Below are 23,702 nucleotides of genomic sequence, written 5' to 3'. Positions count from 1 at the left end.
CCATCTAGACCCAAGTTAAGCTAGCTAAAGCTTGTGTTATGGGTACTAGATAACTGATACAAAAACATAGATATTTTTTTTCGTAAATATATACATATTATACATAGAAAACACCCAGACCGATACAAACAATCATACTCATGAATACAAATCTTTGTGCCGTGCGAGGAATCGAACCCGCGACCATCGGATGTAAAGCGGTGTGCTAGACCGCTATACCACCGAGGTCTTATGGTTATATATTCTTGTTTACCATTCAAATATGGTAAATAAAATATCATATTATACTGAAATGTGTAGAAAATACCACAGACTATTCTGCGTTCCACCCACCCAAGGGATGCCAGAGCGTCAATTACGAACATTCCCCCTCTTTCCTACATAAAAGGAGGTACTGTACTTACCATCTTTTTCCTTTCCGCGGCGGAAATTAAAGTCGAACAGTGAAATAATTTCAGTAAAATTGACTAAGCTCGTTTTGTCGCTCACGCTCGTTAATATTTTAAGACACTTCTCAGTTTCGTGTCGAAGTTTGCTGTAAAACAAGTTTAATCTTACTAAGTAGCTATAATAAGTTTCCCGATTTGTGTTTGCGCCGAAAATGCGAAGCTAATCAATATAGGTGAAGCTTTGTGGTCTAGCTAGCTTAACTTGGGTCTAGATGGCGCTGTGCGAATTGTCCTGAGATTATTATTATTATTATTTGTTGTAGGATTCTAAAAAAAAAGCACACGATTATACATAAGTTTAATAAGTTTAGTAAGCATAGAAATGCCATATATGGTTTTTTTTTTATTATTTAAGAATAGAATAGAATAGAATAGAAAATCATTTATTCAAATAAACTTAATTTAAGCACTTTTGAATAGTCATAACAATTTGTTTTTTATCTACCACTCGTTCGGAAAGCTGTCTCATCACAAGAAGAACGAGCAAGAAACTTGTGTGTTGCTCTTTTAAATAATCCTTGTAAGTTTACATTTACAAGTCGAAACGTGTGAATACAAACTACCAACAAGCACTAATTTTTTGGGTCAAATATAATCATGCAATAAGATTAAATCAGTCGTAGTGATAAGAGCAGACCAGTCCCTACAAGCAGCACTCGTTCACGAGTATGACGGATGAGCCAGCCATCACTGCGCTCGACCATATTTTAGGGAGGGAGCCCATTGACCCGGCCCACCACGCCGCCACATGTCTGGACATTTTAGTGAGCATGACTACTCATTCCACACGACCACGTCACAGCTACAAAAATTACTATATGGTAGTTACAGTATTCGCACTTTACATAAGGATGCATGCGGCAATCAATACAAAAGCCGCTACGCTATCATATATCAAGAAAGCAGTATGAAAATTAAAATTATAACGTTGTCCGCAAATAAACTTATTCTTGCTAAAATAAACTTATATTGCTATCATCTATAAATTCATCTATCTTATAATAGGCTTTTTTACATAACATTTGTTTAATATAAGATTTGAATTGCCTTAAGATATTAGATAACTAATATTATAAACTAAACTACTTTGTTTTATACTAAGTATGATACTGTAAATACAAACTACTAAACAGTATTTCTATTTAGAATTCATTACACATTTATAGTCTAATGATTTTATGATACATCATTATAATATATTTATATTGTCGCGTACCAGGCAGTAACAAAACGCAATACAAAGAGAGCGTTCTGATTGGACCGCACACCCATCCAATTTAAATACGCAACGTAACGTACAGACTTAAAATATCAAGCGATCGATCTAACGTACATTTTGTTCACTCCACCAAGTTTGTAATTATCACAGTATTTTACCATTAAATTTAAGATAGTAAGCAAATTCTATCATTGTCTACAACCCTGTAATCTGCTGAAGCCATCAAACCTACCATCTATCATTCGAGCCGCATCAACACGTACCAATATATATTTGCATATGTATATATATGTATTATTTTTCTGTATGTATTTGTTATAATTTTTGTTTTTTTTTCATTCAATTAATTATTAAAGTGCACCGCCTTATTATCTCTGATCAACGCGACGAATAAATAATTAATTAAATAAATAAATAAATAAATGAATGAATGAATGAATGAATGAATAAATAAATAAATAATTAATTAAATAAATAAAAAAATATAATCTTTGTTGCAGACAAGTGCTAGACAATGGGACACTAGTTCTGCTACCGTTTCCAGCGACTCAATACCGTCCTGACATCCACTCGACCGTATACCGCTGCCGGGCCCACAACGCACACGGCGCCATACTCTCACGAGATATGCGTACTCAAGCCGGTAAGTAATTTTTTATTATTATAAATAGGTTTTACCTCATTTGATGAAAATAGGATATGAATATAAAAGCACGCTTCATCTCAGCCGGATGTGTACTGCTGGATATAGGTGACCCCAAAGATCTCCACGAGGATCGGTCCTGCGCTGCTCACACCTTCGCTTAATAGCACGAAGAAATATATTCACCATAGACTTGAGGAATAATTTTGTATGGATCAGAGTGCTGGCCCATAAAGGCGACGGATGAGAGACGACTGCATGCAACTGAAATGCGAATGTTGAGATGGATGTGTGGTGTGACGAGGATAGACAAGATAAAGAATGAATACATCAGAGGAAGTATGAAAGTGGCACCGATGTCGGAGAGGTTAAAGAGTAATCGTCTATCGTGGTATGGGCAAAGAGGTTTCATGTAATGCGTAGGAATGAAGATCATATCCTAAGGACGGTGTTACATATGAATGTGGATGGTTATAAGGGTAGAGGAAGACCGAAAAAGAGATGGATGGACTGTGTGAAAGATGATATGGTGAGAAAGGGAGTAAATAACGGGATGACTGCGAACAGAGATGAATGGAAGAGAAAAACATATTACGGCGACCACAAATAAATGGGATAAGGAAGAAGCAGATGATGATGAGACTTGAGGAATCCGGGGCTGTATTTCGACAGTTGTGTCGACATTGTGGTGTTGTGTTGTTGGTTGTTACGACATTCTCCGATTGTTCCAAATATTATGACGACCTCGGTGGTCTAGCGGTTTAGCACATCGCCTTATGTCCGATGGGCGCGGGTTTATTCCTCGCACGGCACAAACATTTGTATTCATGAATATGATTGTCTGTATCGGTCTGGGTGTTTTCTAAGTATAATATGTATGTATTTACGAAAAAAATTATCTATGTACTTGTATCAGTTATCTAGTACCCGTAACACAAGCTTTAGCTAGCTTAACTTGGGACTAGATGGCGCTATGTGAAATGTCCTGAGATTATTATTATTAATATATTAGGAACAACGCAGTACCATTACTTTAATAATTTTGAACAGAAATTGTAACTTCTTTATAATATATGTATTCATAGTATAAAACAAAGTCGCTGTCCCTGTCTGTCCGTCCCTATGTATGCTTAAATCTTTATAACTACGCAACGGATTGAAGCGGTTTTTTTCAAGAGATAGAGTGATTCAATGGAAGGTTTATATATATATATATATATATATAGTAGCTCTCCCGGCAAACGTTGTTTTGCCTTAAAATAAAAAAAAAATAGGGGTCGACTACCCCTAACATTTAGGGGGATGAAAAATAGATGTTGGCCGATTCTCAGACCTACTCAATACGCTCACAAAATTTCATGAGAATCAGTCAAGCCGTTTCGGGGGAGTATGGGAACGAAAACTGTGACACGAGAATTTTATATATAAGATATATGTACATCCGGCCGAAGCGAAGGATCCTAGTTAGTTATTATTAAATATACTCCAAATATATATATATATAATGTTAATACCGTAAATTATAACGTTTCGAATATGTAAAACAGTCTTCTACGTCTAATAAAGGAAATATGAAATAAATTGTATCATTCGCAGCGATGAGATATGTTAATTATGACCATCGTATCCGAGACAGCGTCTAGAAGTTTAACTTAAATGATATTATTCATCTGCGAAAAGATAATCAGGTTAACAACACTTCAAGAATTAGTAATATTTATAAAACTCATTCAATTTTTGATCTTATTGACGCTATCCGTTAATTAGTCAAACATAGAGGGACCAATAGATACATGAGAATAGAACAGAATAGAAAAGAAAGAATAGACAATCAAATAAGCTTAATTTAAACACTTTTGAATAGTCATACCATTGTTTTTAATCTACCGCTCATTCGGATATCTGTCTCATCACAAGAAGAACAAGCGAGAAACTTGTGTTGCTCTTTTAAATAATCCTTGAAATTTCGGATTTTTCAAGACGAAACTTTAAGAGATTTGCAATTAATATCAATATACCTAAAAATCTGCGAAGAGGAATCAGAATCGATAGCAAACCTAAATATTTAATGCGAGGGATCATGCGAACGTTAGAATGGCTTATACAGGGTGGCCCAGAAGTCACTTTACATTTTGAAAATTAAATAACTTTTTTTCTATTAATATATTTCGTTTTCTATTTTTAGAATTAAAAAATTTAATCCCTGGAAATTTTTATCATGGATAAGTTTACAACAGAACAACGAGTGAAGATAATTGAATTTTACTTTGAAAATGGATGGTCAATTGTTGCAACGCAAAGATCGTATATGCGCCATTTTAATGTTCGACATTAGTAGGCCTGCAGTAAGATTGCACTAATCGAACCTTGTAAGGGTACATGTGCAAGTCTCTTTGAATGCGCTGCAGAGAACTCCGTGAGATGCCAAGTTCTTGACAACGCCTTCGAGTGGATGTGGTTGGGTTCTCTTCTATGCTACGGCTCACAGCTTCAGTACTTTCACGTGTACGTACTGAAAGACCTCGTCCACTTCTAGTCCTATCACTTACAGAGCCATGCTGTTACTAAACGCTTCACTAAGTTCCTTATTGCAGGCCTACTAAGGGGATGTCGAACATTAAAATGGCGCATATACGATCTTTGCGTTGCAACAATTGACCATCCATTTTCAAAGTAAAATTCAATTATCTTCACTCATTGTTCTGTTGTAAACTAATCCATGATAAAAATTTCCAGGGATTATATTTTTTAATTCTGAAAAGAGAAAAAGAAATATATTAATAGAAAAAAGTTATTTAATTTCAAAATGTAAAGTGACTTCTGGGCCACCCTGTATAAAACCAGAAGATAACGCTAACATACATATTGTATCACAAAGAGATAACAAAGCTTCCGTCGAAGAATACAACATCCGAAAATAACCGAGGTGTAGGCAATAGATCCCAATGGATTGAAATACCTACGCAGAGATAAATCTAATCTACACACAACAAATGAAATAAGATACTCGTGTAGGAAACACGTAATGTGCCATCCATATTATGATATCATGAGATTTTGTAATTCATTCTAAATTTAGTAATGACATATTGTAATTTAAATAATGTAAATTGAATATTTTAATGGGTGAAAACTGTGATTGGTACAGTTTATGCTGTAAATAATATAAATGACGTAGTGGAGTAACTTGAAACAGTCATGCTCGCTATAAAGTTCAAACTTGTGGCGGCGTGGTGAGCCGGGTCCATGTGCTCCCTCTAATATGGTTGAGTGCAATGATGGCTGGCTCATCCGTCATACTCGTGAACGGGTGCTGCTTGTGGGGACTAGTCTGTTCAGGTTGCAGTCACTGATTAGATTTTTTGATTTATTTTTTCAATAGCATATGCTGGTGGTCACTCTATTCTCCCAAATTTGAATTTAAATGAAATTATATTTTGTAAATATGTACATTTAAAAAAAAATAGGTGCTGAGTTTCTTGTCAGTTCTTCTCATCTCGAAATCATTCCGAACTGACTGTAGATTTGACATATCATAAGAGTTTGTAATAGACCTACATGAATAAAGATATTTTGTACTTTGAATTTTTTTTTTAATTTTGAATTCAATAAGGGATTATTTGGTACTAGTTGGGCCTAAAAACCCCTTTGCTGGTAATCGTTTTAAGAGGTGTGGTACGTGATGATGCGGTTCGAACGCTCAGATGGTAGATGATGGTGCGGCTCGAATGATAGATGGTAGGTGTTAATAGCTTCAGCAGATTGCAGTGTTGTTGAAAATTATATAATTTACTTACTATCTTAAATTTAATGGTAAATATACTATTAATTACAAATTTGGCAGAGTGAACAAAAGTATGTTAGATAAAACGAATGATTTTTAAAAGTCTGTTCGTTAGGTTGCGTATTTAAATTGGATGGGTGTGCGCTCCAATCAAGGAGCGCTACCTGGAGAGATATCTACGTGATTTCCACAGTACCTATTTCACGAAACGAGACCAAAAGACGCGAAGTTATCAACCTTCTATACGAAACTGCATCGGGCTATGCAATAGTATCACTACATAGTATATAAAAAGTCGCTGTCGCTGTCTGTCCATCCTTATGTATGCTTAAATCTTTAAAACTACGCAACGGTTTTTGAAGCGGTTTTTTTACGTAGATAGAGCGATTCAAGAGGAGTTTATTAAGGACATTTTGTTGTAGCACCCGTGCGAAGACGGGGCGGATCGCTAGTTCTCAATAACCCATTAACTGAAGAGGCCATCAAAATTATTAATATAGTAAAGGTTGGAATATTAGAAATAAATTTACCATAATTTAGATATTACGTATTTTTGCACCGATGGGGGTGACATATTCTCCGGAATATACCCTCAATCTAAATATATATAACTCAAAGGTGACTGACATAGTGATCTATCAACGCACAGCCCAAACCACTGGATGGATCGGGCTGAGATTTGGCATGCAGGTAGATGTTATGACGTAGGCATCCGCTAAGAAAGGATTTTGATTAAATCTACCCCCAAGGGAATAAAATAGGGGATGAAAGGTACAGAATTATTACTCTATATATACATAAGCCACGGTTACCACTTACCGTCAAGTGAGTGACGACGAATTTGACGACCTCGATGGTCTAGCGGTCTAGCACACCGCTTTACAACCGATGGTCGCGGGTTCGATTCCTCGCACGGCACAAACAATTGTATTCATGATTATGATAGTTTGTATCTGGGTGTTTTCTATGTAAGGTATGTATATATTTACAAAAAAAAAACTATATATATGTATCAGTTGTCTAGTACCCATAACACAAACTTTAGCTAGCTTAACTTGGGTCTAGATGGTGCTGTGTGAATTGTCCTGAGATTATTATTATTCTTCTCACTATCGTCTCACTCTCTCAGCTTTTGCTGGTTTTTTTTCCACACTTTATTATTATAATTATAATCTATACATATAAATAAAAGTGTCTGTTTGTAATATTGAAATAACCGTTTTTTACTACATGTATATGAATATAAATACGGTACATACACCAAAATAACATTTTTTACAATTTTTGTCTGTCTGTCTATCGGTCTGTTTGTTCCGGGTAATCTCTGAAATGGCTGGACCGATTTTGATGGGACTTTTTTTGGCAGGTCATCTCACTGTCTCAGGAGTTTAGGCTACTTTTTTTAGAAAATTTATTATTATTATTATTATTAATAATAATAAATATACCATATCGTCTTCACACGATCCTATCGCGGTACTTAAAAACAATCGTGCTTAATTTTTGGCCGATCCAGCGTACAGCTTTAGTGCATCCAAGTGTATCACTGTGTATCCAATCACCAACCATTAAGAAAGTACACTCAGTATATAAAAAATAGTCTAATAACAAATTTAATAAAAAGTACACTCAGCGAAGAATATAGTCTAAAACATTAGTCTGACTACTCTGATATTAATAAAGCAATGAGTAATATTTCTACATCAAAGCTTATTTGTACGAACACGATCACTCAGCTATTCCATCTACATTCATTCCTTGTAATGTAACATCAATATAAACGAATTCCCCTCTGTGGTTTGAGAAATAAAACTGGCTACATGTGAAATGCTAGCGCTAGTGTTCTAGTGAAACATAACGTTGTAATCTAAATATATAAACTCAAAGGTGACTGACACAGTGATCTATCAACGCACAGCCGAAACCTTTGGACGGATCGGGCTGAAATTTGGCATGCAGGTAGATGTTATGACGTAGGCATCCGCTAAGAAAGGATTTTGATTAATTCTACCCCCAAGGGGATAAAATAGGGGATGAAAGTTTGTATGAAACTTTGTCAATTTTAAACCGATCGGGCTTTAACTTTGCATGCAAGACTTTTCCTACGTAGGCGGGGATGCCTACGTAGCAAAAGTCATGCATAAGAAAGGATTTTGAAAAATTCCACCCCTAAGGGGATAAATTAACGGATCATCATCATCATCGTCTCAGCCCGGAAGACGTACACAGCTGAAAAAAGGCCTATAATATTCTAGAGTGATCATTATCACCTCACTGCCGCTATTTAATTTATTTATAGCTTTATACTAAACTGATATCTATGTTTGTGGAGACATAATGCCCAGTTTACACTCAGCCCGAATGGGCAGGGAATTGAGCAGCGCGAGAGTGTAAACACGAGTGGAAACACTTCCCATGCCATTGGCGCTGCCACTCGCGCTGCCCGGCGCTCCCTCGATTGTCGGTTTTTCGTGCGCGAGTCAAAGGACTGGCAGCGCGAGTGGCAGCGCGTTTTTATGCTACGTTTACATTCAGCCGCTTCCCCTGCCGAGCATGAGAAATGGACGAGTGCCGGTTTTTGACAGAAATTTTACAAGTGTCGGCACAAAATCAATGGTGATATATTGATCTTCATAATAAAGAAGAGTTTGTTTGTTTGTAACACTTTATTGTACAGTAAATACATTTAAATTAACTAAAGATACAATCGTAAAAAAAATTGTACAATGGCGGACTTACCCCACTGAAAGGAATTGTGGAATGGCGGAAATATATATTTTTTTTTTTTATACCACTTAGGTGGCAAACAAGCATACGGTTCATCTGATGGTAAACGGTTACCGTAGCCTATGGACGCCTGAAACACCAGGGGTGTCACATACGCGTTGCCGACCCTTAAGAAACCTTTATATACCCTTCTTGAAAACCCCCATGCTGTAGTCTCTCGAGAAAACCTCGGCAGGTAGTTCATTCCACAATCTAAGTGTACGCGGGAGGAAGCTCCTCTGAAACCGCACTGTCCGACACCACTTAGGTTCCAGCTTGTGGGGATGAATTCCCTGTCGATGGCGAGCGGTGCGATGGTAAAAGGTAGCCGTAGGCATCATGTCAAACAATTCATCAGAACACAGTTCGTTGTATATTCGGTAGAACACACAAAGCGATGCGAAGTCTCACCTCAAGCTAAGTGGTTCGATACCGTTAGAGAGATTGGGATCATCGACAATTCTCATAGCACGTCTCTGAACCGAGTCAAAAGGACCGAGCTGGTATCCAGGTTCTCCTGCCCAAAGATGAGAGCAGTACTCCATGTGCGGCCGAACTTGCGACTTATACAATAGAAGTCTCTGGTTCGCAGTGAAGTACCGCCTCGCTCTATTCAGCACACCGAGCTTCTTGGACGCCAGCTTGACCTTTTCTTCGAGATGACTACGGAACTCAACTGTGCTAGAGATGTCGACACCGAGAATCCCAATGCTCTTAGAGATGGTAATGGACGTGTTCTGGAATTGCGGAGCCACAGCCCAAAAGGGGTTTTCTTATCGGTGAACACGCAGGCTTGTGTCTTGGTAGGGTTGAATTGAACTAAGTTCAGTCGCCCCCAATCGGAGACTCTAAATTTACCAAATTTACTTACACGTACGGTCTTAGAAATATATAATATATATTTCTAAGACCGTACGTGTAAAGTAGCGTGATCAATATTAATCTAATCAAATAACACCCATTTTAATAAATGTTTGTAAAGGATTATAAAACTAACGAACTCGTGAATAAAACACACAATAGCGTCAACCGTATAATCTAGCCAACCACAAGTAGTGATTAAACTGTCTTGCCGCTACGTGACCTGACAGTAATTAGGTGAGTGCAAAAAGCCACCCCACGGTGGGGTGGGGTGATCGCTTTTAATCAAACGTAATGGTGAACAGACAATCCATAGTGTTCGATACCGCTGAGTAGAGGCATCAGCAAATTGTGTTTCTACTAAAGATAATTTAACCAGATTATTACAGTTAACAACCTTAACACACTATTACTAATATATGTCTATTTTATTATTTCATTGAATTAGTGCTAATCGGTGGCTTGTATTCACACACTTAAACTTAAATTGTAAGTAAGAATAAATTATTTAAAAGAGCAACACACAAGTTTCTTGCTTGTTCTTCTTGTGATGAGACAGCATTCCGAATGAGCGGTAGATTAAAAAAAAAAAATGTTATGACTATTCAAAAGTGCTTCAATGTAAGTTTATTTGAATAAATGATTTTCTATTCTATTCTATGTATTTAAATACAACATTAAAAAAAAATACGAGCTGAGTTTCTTGTCAGTCCAGTGAGTTTGTTTCTTGTCTTCTTGAATTATATATATAAACCTTCCTCTTGAATCACTCTATCTATTAAAAAAACTGCTTCAAACTCCTTTATAAATATTAAAAGTCAACGATACATAAATACATGGTTTTCAGCAGGGATGTTATGGATATGAAATTTCGGATACGGATATGTTTCGGATATTGGAACGATTATTATACCGGATACGGATACGGATTATCCGTTAGTTTCGGATAATTTCGGTTACGGATATTAATTTTTTAAGGAATATCAAAAGTAAAAAACAAATATAGCTAATAAAATGGTTACATAATGTGTCTCAATTTGGCTCCGCTCCTATCCGATATTATCCGACACTTTTGCTTCAGATTTGGTTACGGTTACGGATAGTTTTTCATATCGAATATCCGATAACTTCGGTTACGGTTACGGAGCTCCGTAACATCACTAGTTTTCAGAAGTCTTAGCATCGGGCCTCAATTCTAAAGAGCTGTAATAATCCTAATATCCTTAACATTACCGCAATGTCTAATTTCATAGCAAAAGTTCAAAACATTCAGTAACTTTCAATGAGTTTCGCATTTTAGAGCGTTAACTTGTACATTAACGGGATTAACCGTAATTTAAGAATTTATTTAAGACTAACTGCTCCAGCGACATCATATTCGTAATTATTACTAATATTACAGATAACATAATGTTACAGATAATATTATAAATGTGAAAGTAAGGATGTTTGTTACGCTCTCACGCAAAAACTACTGAACCGATAATCATGAAATTTTGTACACATGTTTTTGGAGGTATTACAATGAACAGAGGCTTCTTCGACGATGTAATACCTCCATGAACAGAGAGTTCTTGGAGGTATTACAATGACATTTATTAAAAACAACAAATTTTTATTTTTAAAAAATATATAAGCTCTTTTCTTGAAGGTTTCAATATCGTATCGGTTCGGAAATACCACAATTCCAGCAAGGAAGGTGATTCCACAATGTGCTTGTGCGTGGCAAAAACTTTCTAGAAAACCGCACTGTGGAGGACCCCCATTCATCTAGATGATCAGGATTGTATATTTTTATGTACAATAAAGAGTTTTTATTATTATTATTTATTCTTTGTAATACATAAATAAAATATATTTTTACTTTACCCCCATTATAAGATAATCCATCGTATATTATTTCTACTAAAAGACTTTTCGCCCTTAAGACATATCAAAAGATGAACTAAAAATAAATAAGCTCCTCTAATAACTCGACTAATAACTCCCTAAGTATATAAACTATCTGAAACTTATTTAATTTTAGAACTTAAGCGCTTGTAATACGATATGAATTTGTATGGTTTGAACTTATATAAGTAAATAGACATTCTAGACAGACGGGTCGAGTTCTGAACAAGCACTTGACAGGTTTACAAAGCAGGTTCTAATTTCGAAAATTAATAATGTATTTCAGAGTATGTTATATACGTTACTAGCTACTCGTCCCGGCTCCGCACGGGTGTACATCTATATATATATATATATATAACTCAAACAGCGATCTATCAACGCACAGCCCAAACCACTGGGCGGATCGGGCTGAAATTTGGCATACAGGTAGATGTTATGACGTAGGCATCCGCTAAGAAAGGATTTTGATTAAATCTACCCCCAAGGGGATAAAATAGGGGATGAAACTTTGACAATTTTAAACCGATCGGGCTGGGACTTTGCATGCATAAAGCTACACTGACGTAGGCATCTCCTAAGAAACGATTTTGATAAATTCCAACCACCATTAAAGCGAGCTAAGCCGCGGGCAAAAGCTGGTGTATTATATATATAAACCTTCCTCTAGAATCACTCTATCTATTAAAAAAAACCGCTTCAAAATTCATTGCATAGTTTCAAAGATTTAAGCATACATAGGGGACAGACAACGACAGCGACTTTGTTTTATACTATGTAATGATTACAAATGAGATACATTATCTATTAATACTGGATACAATGAGATTTTTAACTAGTCTGTAGTTAATTTTGGCATTTAAATTCGAGTCCAGTCTGTATCGTCATTAATTAATAAGAGAAATTCGTATTCTATCAGAATAGTAAATGAAGGTAGTATCGATGCATTCGTTACAATTAACAATGAATCAGTTCTTATCAGTTACGGTACTATCAAACAATGTAATATAACTACTCGAGGGATTGATATTATTTTGTTTAATTCCGCTACAATTAACATGTGTGAGACTACGAATATTCGGTGTAGAAACCTGACCAGCGCTACGACCTTCTCCAGTGGCGATCAAATTCCGACCGTTATTGAGTCTACAGCCATATCGCGACATGTTTCGGTGTAGAAACCTGACCAGCGCTACGACCTTCTCCAGTGGCGATCGAATTCCGACCGTTATTGAGTCTACACCCATATCGCGACATGTTTCGGTGTAGAAACCTGACCAGCGCTACGACCTTCTCCAGTGGCGATCGAATTCCGACCGTTATTGAGTCTACACCCATATCGCGACATGTTTCGGTGTAGAAACCTGACCAGCGCTACGACCTTCTCCAGTGGCGATCGAATTCCGACCGTTATTGAGTCTACACCCATATCGCGACACGTGTTTCGCCTCTGAACAAGGCAGCAACAGGCGTTAATTAAAGTTCGGGTACAGCTCGGAAGCCTAGTGTTGACTGATCATATAAATATAAATAATACACTCATAATAAAAATCCATCGAGTAATGAAATGAACTTCCGCAATATAACACCTAATTCGATTAAATGTAATATAATTAAATGTATGTGGCATTTTAGGGCAAGGTTATATGAGTGGCTGATTGTAAATAACTTTTACAGTATAAGAGATTATTTGACATACGAATTTTGACTTCATGCAATTATAGTTTTAACTACCTGTTCCCGCGACTACGTCCGCGTGGAAGTTTAGTTTATTTTTCTAAAGTAAAAGTAGCCTAAGTTACTCCTTATTACACCAGCTACCTGCCAGAAAAATCCCGACAAAATCCGTCCAGCCATTTCGGCGATTAGCCGGAACAGACAGACAGACAGACAAAAATTGTAAAAAATGTTATTTTGTTGTATGTACCGAAATAATATTAGTGCAAAGGTAGTAATATTATAAACGCGAAAGTTTATGAGTATGTATGTTTGTTACTCTTTAACGCTTATATAGCTTATGCATCAGAATAACATATAGGCATTTTTTTTTTTAAATTTAGGGACTTTTGTACCATCTAAGTACATGTCAGTTCCATTGTACCCTAAAACCAATCACTCCATTACCTCACCAGTGAACAAATTGCCTTAGCCGCACCGTCCGAAGGATCGGCTAAAACAGTTTGTATGGCACCAACATCTAATATATTTATTTCATGATCTGACGTTATTCCATGTCGTAGACTCTCATTCCTGATACACTCCATCAGCAAATGATAAACATCCTCTATTGTACCACATACTTCACATATAGGCATATATTTTATATTGAAATTAAACGCGAGTGAAATCGCGGGCACAGCTAGTATAAAATAAATAAACCGTAAGATCCATTGACTTTTTCTAATTGATTTGATGTATTCAAAATTGTAAGTCTTCAGTTCTAATTGTAAGGGTGTTTATTAATATACCAATCAGCCGGGACAGGTCTCTTTAAAAGTGTATCTTATGTCCATAATATCTACCAAACAACTGGGATATTTTGTTGGAATAAACCGCATTTGACATAGTTATTGCGGTGACATTTACTACGAAATTGCTCTATTATTCAGTCGACTGGCCACAGCTCGGGCGACGGTGGAAGATGGTCATTATAAATCAATTTACTTGACTTCAACTTAGTTTTGTTAAAATACTTTCTTTCTGTTACAAAACATGACATTTGTTTAAATGATGATGAGGATATTCATTTGGTGGACGTCTGCGGCACCTTTTTGCGTCCTCTCCGATCGATCCCCCATCCAATTCAAACGGGGATCGAAATTACGACGGCCTTAGAGGTTCGAACTCCTAGTGGTGCCCTCAGACTAAAGTCGAATCCGTCAGGCGGGAGTTGGCCTTCAGCCGCTCCATAAGTCCTTCCGCGGGTTTGGAGTGCCATCTGCACTCGCCCCTGTAAAGGCCAGCTGCGGCCAACAGCATTAGAATAGTCGTCGGAGTAGTAGTAATTTTTTTTATATACATAAATAAATAAAAATACTATGTATAATATATATATATATATATACATAAATATACATAAATTATACAATTATAGTTTACATAATTCTAAGGATATTTGTCAATATATAATAATACTAATAATCCAGAAGAAATCATACAGCGTCATACTAACAAAACTAAAACTAAAGTAGTGCGAGCATTGAACCTACGACCGTTGAAACGTGATACGGCTTTATCTATCTTTAATACCAAACCATCCCAATTACCCAACCAATTACATTTATCAATCAAACTATAATTAGATAGTCAGGTACATGACATATATTCAGTTAATAATATTATTTGAATATTTAATGAAAATCGCAAGCACCACATTATTCACATTGCATGAAACAACTATAAATTAATGATATTTAATTATAAACTTCAGCTAATTATTTACAGCAAATACGGTACATACATACACCAAAGTAACATTTTTTACAATTTTTGTCTGTCAGTCTGTCGGTCTGTTTATTCCCGCTAATCTCTGAAATAGCTGGACCGATTATGACGGGACATTTTTTGGCAGGTAGCTGATAGAAAGACTTCTTTTATTTTAGAAAAATAAAGTTAATTTCCACGCGGATGAGGTCGCTGGTAACAAAAAATAAAATAAGTAAAACTCATATTTAGGGTTGGTTAGGTTAGATTTTATTTCTCCCAATCCAAAGGCCCCGGAGGTGTGCGCGTATACCCACACGCCTCCACAATGGAGTAGGGCGAAATAGGTCGCCCTAACCACATAACGAGATGGGGCCTGCCCTACAACATCTACAGGGCGGGCTATCGCCGTCGGAGCTGGGGTAGAAATGCACTTGCGAATCCCCTGGCTCCGGCATAGGCACTCGTAGGTACACCGTGTGGTTTTTAGTGAGTACAAGTCTCACTCACTACCCCGCCCTCCCTCCGGCGGGGTGACGGTCTTTTGAAGATTTTCCACACGTAAAAAAAAAAAGGTTTTATTTCTACCTTTTCTCCACTATACATTTAGAGTAGACAGTAGATAGGGTGGCTCGTACTTGTGCTTTATTTTAGACTAGACTAGTGAAACGGCTGGATATTCTTACGATGATATGTAATTGTAAATATATCCAGTCTATTATAAAAATAGGGTAGGAAAATCCAAAAAAATCGAGACGACGTGACGCGATGCTGTCTATCAGCGCTTTCATCGCGAACACAAACAAACAAACCCAGCGATCTCTAATAATAAACGACGCAGTGTCCACAACATTTATAATTCTGGCTACGTCATACCCTCGTCTGAAAACTGCAAGACATCGAATGTTGGTGAAAATAATATGTAGAAACGTATCTGAGGTATATTTTTAAGAAAAATTAAGTCGTGCACTGTTGATTTAGAGTTCAAGTTTGTTTGTGAAGTACTTGCAGGTAAATTTTAACTACATACATAGTATAAAACAAAGTCGCTGTCGCTCTCTGTCCGTCCCTATGTATGCTTAAATCTTTAAAACTACGCAACGGATTTTGAATTCTTGAAATTATTGTTTGGTAACTATAGTATCAATATGTGTAGTTTTCTAAAAAACTACTATCAAACTTACATATAAATAAACAAAGTTTAATCTCCGTAACTTTATTATTTGGTAACTATAGTATAAATACGGGTAGTTTTCTACTAAACTACTATCAAACTAGTACAGGAAAATGTTTTTTTCTTGGCAGGAAACCAGTTATCGGATTTGGTATTGTAAAAGAGAAATTAAATTCTCGTTAAACGTGATAACAAACCGGGTTTTTCCTCATCGAAAACTACTTTATATAATGCTATTTTCTACAATGAACGGACGGTGTCGGATAATCGTTAAGCATTGACTAGTTATGCCCCGCGTTTTTGCCTATAGTTTATTTTAAAAAAAAATATAGCCACTCTTGTTCGTCAACCATTTTTTTTATTCTTCAGAGCTGGTATTATGGGTACTAGGCAACTGATGTAAATACATAGAGGCATTTTTTTGTACATATATACATAATCGACGACCTTGGTGATTTAGCATTTTAGTACGCCTTACTTCCGATGGTTGCAAGTTCGATTTCGCACGAAACATTTGTATTCATGGATATGATTGTTTGGATCAGTCTGAGTGTTTTCTACGTATAATATGTATGTATTTAAGTATGTCTATGTATTTGTATCAGTTATCTAGTCATTACATATTATAAAACAACGCTGTCGCTGTCTGTCCGTCCATGCTTAAATCTTTAAAACTACGCAACGGATTTTGAAGCGGTTTTTTTAGTAGATAGAGTGATTCAAGAGGAAGATTTATATGTATAATACATGTACACCCGTGCGAAGCCGGGGGGAGTAGCTAGTACCCATAACACAAGCTTTCACTAGCTTAATTTGGGTCTAGATAGCGCTGTGTGAATTGTCCTTGAGTCCGTGAGATTATTATTATTAAAACACTTAAACCGATACAAACAGTCATGAACTCAAAAGTTGTACCGTATGATGATTCGAACCCGCGACCGTCAGAATCACAGCGGTGTACTAGACCAACGAGATAATATATAAAACTCAAAAATTTATGAGCACCCGAGCGAATCTAGAATACCTCACTAGAATACCCATATTATAAATCAATAGGACATTTATAATTCAGAAAATTCCGTATCAAAATTCACATAACATCCTCCCAACTGACGCGAAAGCAGGGCCGTCTTTCATCTATTACAGGCCCTGGGCGCATTAATACAATGGGGCCCCTCTGACCATTGTAATAAAGCACTATCTTGTTAGAATAGACCAAATTCATTTTTAAACATAACTCATTAGAGATGTATATAGAGATGCCGTACCTTCAAAACAAACCAGGCAAAAATATTTTTAAAGAGTCGTTATGTGATGATGGGTTCAAGTACCTACTTGCTAGACATTTATAAAAAACTGTTTGCCGTTGTTTTGCCTTAACATAAAAAAAAATTTAGGGGTGAACTACCTCTAACATCTATTTTTCATCCCCCTAAATGTTAGAGGTAGTAACATTTAGGGGGATGAAAAATAGATGTTGGCCGATTCTCAGACCTACTCAATACGCTCACAAAATTTCATGAGAATCGGTCAAGCCGTTTCGGAGGAGTATGGGAACGAAAACTGTGACACGAGAATTTTATATATAAGATTACAATAACGAACAAATTGACCATAGTCGGTAAGCATTTGTTAAGACTGATTTTCAGGCGACAGTAGAGTAGCTATCGGTTTTTTTTTATGGATGATAATGGAATGGAGCGTCCACCTGCGCTAACGGTTTACGCTGGCGGGGCACCAGTGGAGGATGATGAGATGAACATGAAGTCAGATCAGTTAGCCCATCGTGACAAATTCACTGGGAATTTATCACGATGGTTTCCAGGGGGAACCGCGTGGAGGTCGACCTGACATGGTACATTGCTAGCAATGAGATCTTTAGTCCACATTACTAACATCTCCAGTAGCTATCGGTTACCCTCCCTCCAATAGCTATCGGTTATCGTTTGGTAATGGAGTAGGGACTAAACTAGACTAGGGGGCCCCATTGCATCGCGGGGCCCTGAGCACGTGCCCAGTGTGGAAGAGGGGCCTGCGCGAAAGCAGTTAATATTTCACGTATTCCGTTTGTGTGCTAATAAATATCATTTATGGGACATCAACGGTTCCGAGTTCGGTTCCGAATTTCGACATTTCAGTGAATATAACGCTAGGACTAGTTGGTTGACGCGGATTTCTCCGGAATCGTTCCTTCCGTGATGAAGTTTTGTAACGGCCTCGGTGATCTATCGGTAGAGCATAAAGTTTTACTTCCAATCGTTATGAATTCGCTTCCTCGTACAATACAAACATTTGTATTCATGAGTATGATTGTTTGTATCGGTCTAGATGTTTTGTATGTATGTAAAAAATGTAACTATATATTTATATCAGTTGCCTAGTACCCATAACATAAGCTCTGCTTAGCTTTGGACTAGATGGCGCTGTGTCAATGGTCCAGAGATGTTTTTATATTAAGATAACCTATATTACCTATGTAGCACATAGTTTTACTGCCGATGGTCGCGAGTTTGCTTCCTCGCACGGTACAAACATTTGTATTCATGAGTATGATTGTATGTATCGGTCTGGGTGTTTTGTATGTATGTAAAAAAATGTATCTATATATTTATATCAGTTGTCTAATACCCATAATATAAGCCTAGATCTGGATATTTCCTATGTATATTTTTTTATGGATGATAATGGAATGGTAACTCTTGCCTGCGCTAACGGTTTACGCTGGCGGGTCACCAGTGGAGGATGATAAGGTGAACATGAGGTCAGGTCAGTTAGCCCATCGTGACAAATTCACCAAGAATTTATCACGATGGTTTCCAGGGGGAACCGCGTGGAGGTCAATCTGACATGGTACATTGCTAGCAATAAGATCATCAGTCCATATTACTTTATTAATAATGCTCTTTCCCCCTTCCTATGTATATTGTATGTATGTACTAAAACTGTATAGTCTATGTATTTATATCAGTTGTCTAGTACCCATAACATAACCCTGCTTCGGTTTAGACTAGATGGCGCTGTATAAATTGGCTAAAATTATTATTATTATATTAAACTTATCAAAAATTGCAGTTTCTATTTTTGTCATTATTATTGTTCCAAGACGAGTCTAAAATTCTATTCTATTCTAAGTATCATATTAATTTACCTATTTAAAACAAAAAATATATGAAATTAAGTATATGTAATATTCACTAGAAGACATACAAAGATATATAAAGAAACGCACCAAAAACATTTGTGGTGTGTATAAATCAAGTGGTATCGCGAGAGACCGAGTCCATTAGTCCGTTCCGCCAATAATTCAGCTGGGACAAGCACATTAGGCATTCCGTTTAAGCTACCGAGATGCAATACTCGCTCAGTCCGGCCCGGCCTGAATTATGCTCGGCCGGTTCTTTTGGTTAATCAAGATAAGTAACCGGCTGGATAATCTTCAAGGAAACAGAAAGAATTATGAATGAGTAAAAATGGAAGTCTATTTTTGACAGACACGTGGCCTTTATTTGCTACTAGCGGTACACGCGACTACATCCGCGTGGAATTTTATTTTTCTAAAATAAAAGTAGCCTAAGTTACTACTTATTACATTAGCTATCTTGCAAAAATGTCCATTCAAAATCGGTCTAGCCATTTTAGAGATTAACCGGAACAAACAGACAGACAGACAAAAATTGTAAAAAAATGTTATTTTGGTGTATGTACCGTATTTATATTCATATGCATGTAGTAAAAAACGGTAATTTCAATATTACAAACAGACACTCCAATTTTATTTGTCTGTATAGATTTTATTTTCGTTGAGAGACCGTTTTATATGCCGATATGGAACTAAAGGTCTTGAGTTCAAATCTGGTATACACAATTATTAATTTAAGTTACTAATTGAATCTCGGGAGAAGTAAATAGTGATATCAAACCAAATTACGCGATACGTTCGCTCTTATGAGATGCGTCCGTGATCCGTGCGGATGCTGGGTCCATCGTGTGGCAGAGAGGGAAACTTCAAGCAGCTCCTGGGACTTGTGACCCGGATGTAGGTTTAAGCTTGCAGGGACTGATCTGCTCTGCTGTAGTTGGCCTTCAGCCGCTCCATATGTCCTTCCGCCAAGGCCAGGCCAGCTGCGGCCAACAGCATTAGAATAGTCCGAAAAAAAAATTTGACGACCTCGGTGGTCTAGCGGTCTAGCACACTGCTTTACGTCCGATGGTCGCGGGTTCGATTCCTCGCACGGCACAAACATTTGTATTCATGAGTATGATTGTTTGTGTCGGTCTGGGTGTTTTCTATGTATATTATGTATGTATTTACGAACAAAAAAAAATTATCTATGTATTTGTATTAGTTATCTAGTACCCATAACACAAGCTTTAGCTAGCTTAACTTGGGTCTAGATGGCGCTGTGTGAATTGTCCCGAGATTATTATTATTATAAAGAAACTTCTAGATAGGACATGATCTTTCAGATTGTTGAGAGATATCGCTGGTAAATCTCTCGACTACATGTAAATATTTAAAAATACCCAGTTCTCTCTTATAGGTTTTGTTATAAGAAAATGTCCTTACGTTTGTATTCTTGTAGTGTTAATGAGTAATTCAATAAGATAAATTCTTCATAAGTACGAGTAACTCATTTCCACAATTTTCACCAGAAACACCTGATACAAACAACGGTGGTTTAATGGTTTAGCACACGGCCTTACTTCCGATGTTTGCGGGTTTGATTCCTTACAGCACAAACGTATTCATGAGCATGATCGTTTGTCTGTCTTGGTGTTTACTATGTATAATATGTATGTATTTACGAAAAAAAATCTATGTATTTGTATTTATTATCTAGTATCCATCACACAAGCTTTAGCTAGCTTAACTTGGGTCTAGATGGCGCTGTGTGAATAGTCCTGAGATTATTATTATTAAACAATCATACTTATGAATACAAATATTTGTATCATGCCAGGAATCGAGTCTATGATCATCGGATGTAAAGTTCTGTGCTGAACCCTAATAAGAATATATATTCTTTCATTGATTTCCCATAAGTAAGAGTTTTATCTCAGCTCTCCCATAATTTACCACCGTACAGATGATCCCATGAATTCATTATCCCATTATTTACGCCCAATCACGCTGTGTACGAGCATAATAAAGGGAAAATCGACCTCGTGGCATCATGCCAAAACTGCTCACTTATACTGGATGTAATGACGTCACTGAGAGAATATCTTATGAACCTCATAAGACTCAACGGGAGTATTCTTATTTTTAAACTTTCATGTTTAATATACATTATTTATATTATTAACAGGGTGTTAACACTAATACGTCATACTCGTGAACGGGTGCTATTTCTAGGGACTGGCTGATTTGTGTGGTTGTGAATTGTTAACAGCTGCAATGTGCTATTTGAACCTTTCAGCTATTGATCGTTTTGTTTGATCAATATAACTTTCGTTGAACAACCTAGTGAAGGTAGATGACATCGCTGTTACTCCAGTCAGCTCGTGACCACGGCTAGTGCAACCTAGCCGAAACGACGAGAGAGGTTTTTTTTCTGTTCCTTATATATCCGCAATCAGTAAGTGTACTACAATCGGATTGGTTGGTAAATGACTACGCAAGTCTGCAGTCCAGTGAGTGCACGACTTGTTATTTAAAAGATGCCTCGGGCACTTTGATTAGATTTCAAAACCCGGAGTATACTTTATCCAACTCCAGTATTTGTGTCCTTTTCAGGCATTTTGTGGGGTTGTTAATGAGTAACCTTTGGGCTAGCTCATTAGCGACACTCAACCAAGCCTTATATATATATATATATATATTTTTTTTTAATTTATTTTATAAAGATAATTGTACAGTTTGATTTTATACATTAACTCGCCAAACTGTAGAACAGTTTGTTGGCAAGATATCGCTGTTTTTTTTAAATACTATTCTTCCCATAAACTTCTAACCACATAAATACACGTTTTTACAGATAATTACATACAATTACAATTTTTGTTTTTAAAGTTTATCTAAAAATGCTCTTTTTAAGTTTGATTTCAGTACTGGTCTACTTTAATTAGAATTTCGTTGTAACACATCTAAATTGTTATAAATTTTTGGAACCAAAAACCTCGTAGTTTTGAGCTTGTGCTACCAACCTCTTATCGTACTGTGGGTAAATTCGAGAAATGATGTCAAATTCAAATTCAAATTCAAAAATCAGTTATTCATGTAGGACATTTTAGCCGCTTATGAACGTCAAGTTTTTACATTATAATTTTTTTCCCTACCGTCCAGTTCGGTATATAGATCCAATTGAGAAGAACTGGCAAGAAACTCAATTGAATTATGTCGAGAGAGGTAAATACCTTTATTTGCCATAAAATTATTCGTGTTAAGACCCGGTTAATAATATAAATAACGCGATTATTGTTGTATACATTAACTTTCATCTTAATAATTTTCTATTTAGTCAAACAGAAAGCCGTTAAAATGGAAGTTCTGAGATTGCCTTCAGACTCTAACTAAAGGAAACTTGTTGAACTAAATTTAATATTAGTCTGAAATTATGATATTAATAATGTTAGATAATAAACTATGCCCGTCTTTAACCGACTACAAAAAAAGTAAATGTATTTGTGTATTGTAGGGTTGCAAACACCAAATTTAAAAAACTAGGATTTGAAGTTGGAAATACCAGGACAATTTAGCTTAAACCCAAGACGCAGTAATATACTTGTTATAATTATATTATTACTAGCTATTCCCGCGACTTCGTCCGCCTGTTATAGCGACCTTGATCAAATCTAGAAAAAATATTTAATATACTAAACCAAAAAAGGTAAAAAAAAAAATTCCTCGTTATAACTCCAAAAATGATTATTTTCTACACAAACTTCCCCTATTTTTACCCCCATAAGTGTAACAATTTTACAAACTTGGTCATATTTATTTATATTTAATGAACAGCCTAAGATAAGTTTCAAGATTCTAGTTTCAAAAATGACGATACTCCCATAGAACCCTTTATCTCCCCATTCAACCCCTTACAACCCTTTAGTCGCCTATACTATCTGTGTATCAAATTTCATTTAAATCGGTTCAATAGTTTTGGCGTGAAAGCGAGACAGACAGACAGACAGAGTTACTTTCACAGTTATAATATTAGTAAAGAAATAATGTCAATAGGCTAAATTAATAAAATTCAAGTTCAAATGGTAATAACCAGTCTCTACTTAAAGGTATTTAAAAAAAACTACGATTCGAGCAGGCGTTGCAAAAATGGCGCGCCAATATTGAAAATACATGATCTTATCAGGGCGTTTTAAAAACCCAGGACGCTGCTTAAAAACTGTCCAGGACACCCCAGGAATGTCCTGTCCAAAAACTAGAACAAGTCCTGGGAAAACAGGACGGTTGGCAACTCTAGTGTATTGTAATATTAATATGTTTTGAAAGGAAAGAAGAAAGAAAAAAATACATAATATTTGATACTTTTTTTGAA

At 36.4% G+C, this 23,702-nt stretch overlaps 1 protein-coding gene across 1 annotated transcript in view; it reads left to right on the top strand.

The window, feature by feature from the left end:
• Positions 1-23,702, top strand: part of LOC131842436 (cell adhesion molecule Dscam2-like) — a 253,192-nt gene that overhangs the window by 100,412 nt on the left and 129,078 nt on the right. Inside the window, exon 4 of the mRNA XM_059190968.1 lies at positions 2,169-2,311. Coding sequence (XP_059046951.1) covers positions 2,169-2,311 — 143 coding nt within the window. The remainder of the gene's footprint in view (positions 1-2,168; positions 2,312-23,702) is intronic.

This window comes from Achroia grisella, unplaced genomic scaffold (genome assembly GCF_030625045.1).
Source record: "Achroia grisella isolate CSIRO2021 unplaced genomic scaffold, CSIRO_AGI_Agris_v1 utg2183, whole genome shotgun sequence".
In the NCBI taxonomy this organism is placed as follows: domain Eukaryota; kingdom Metazoa; phylum Arthropoda; class Insecta; order Lepidoptera; family Pyralidae; genus Achroia; species Achroia grisella.
Note: the sequence above shows the minus strand (reverse complement) of the source record. Positions and strands in the feature narration are given on the sequence as shown.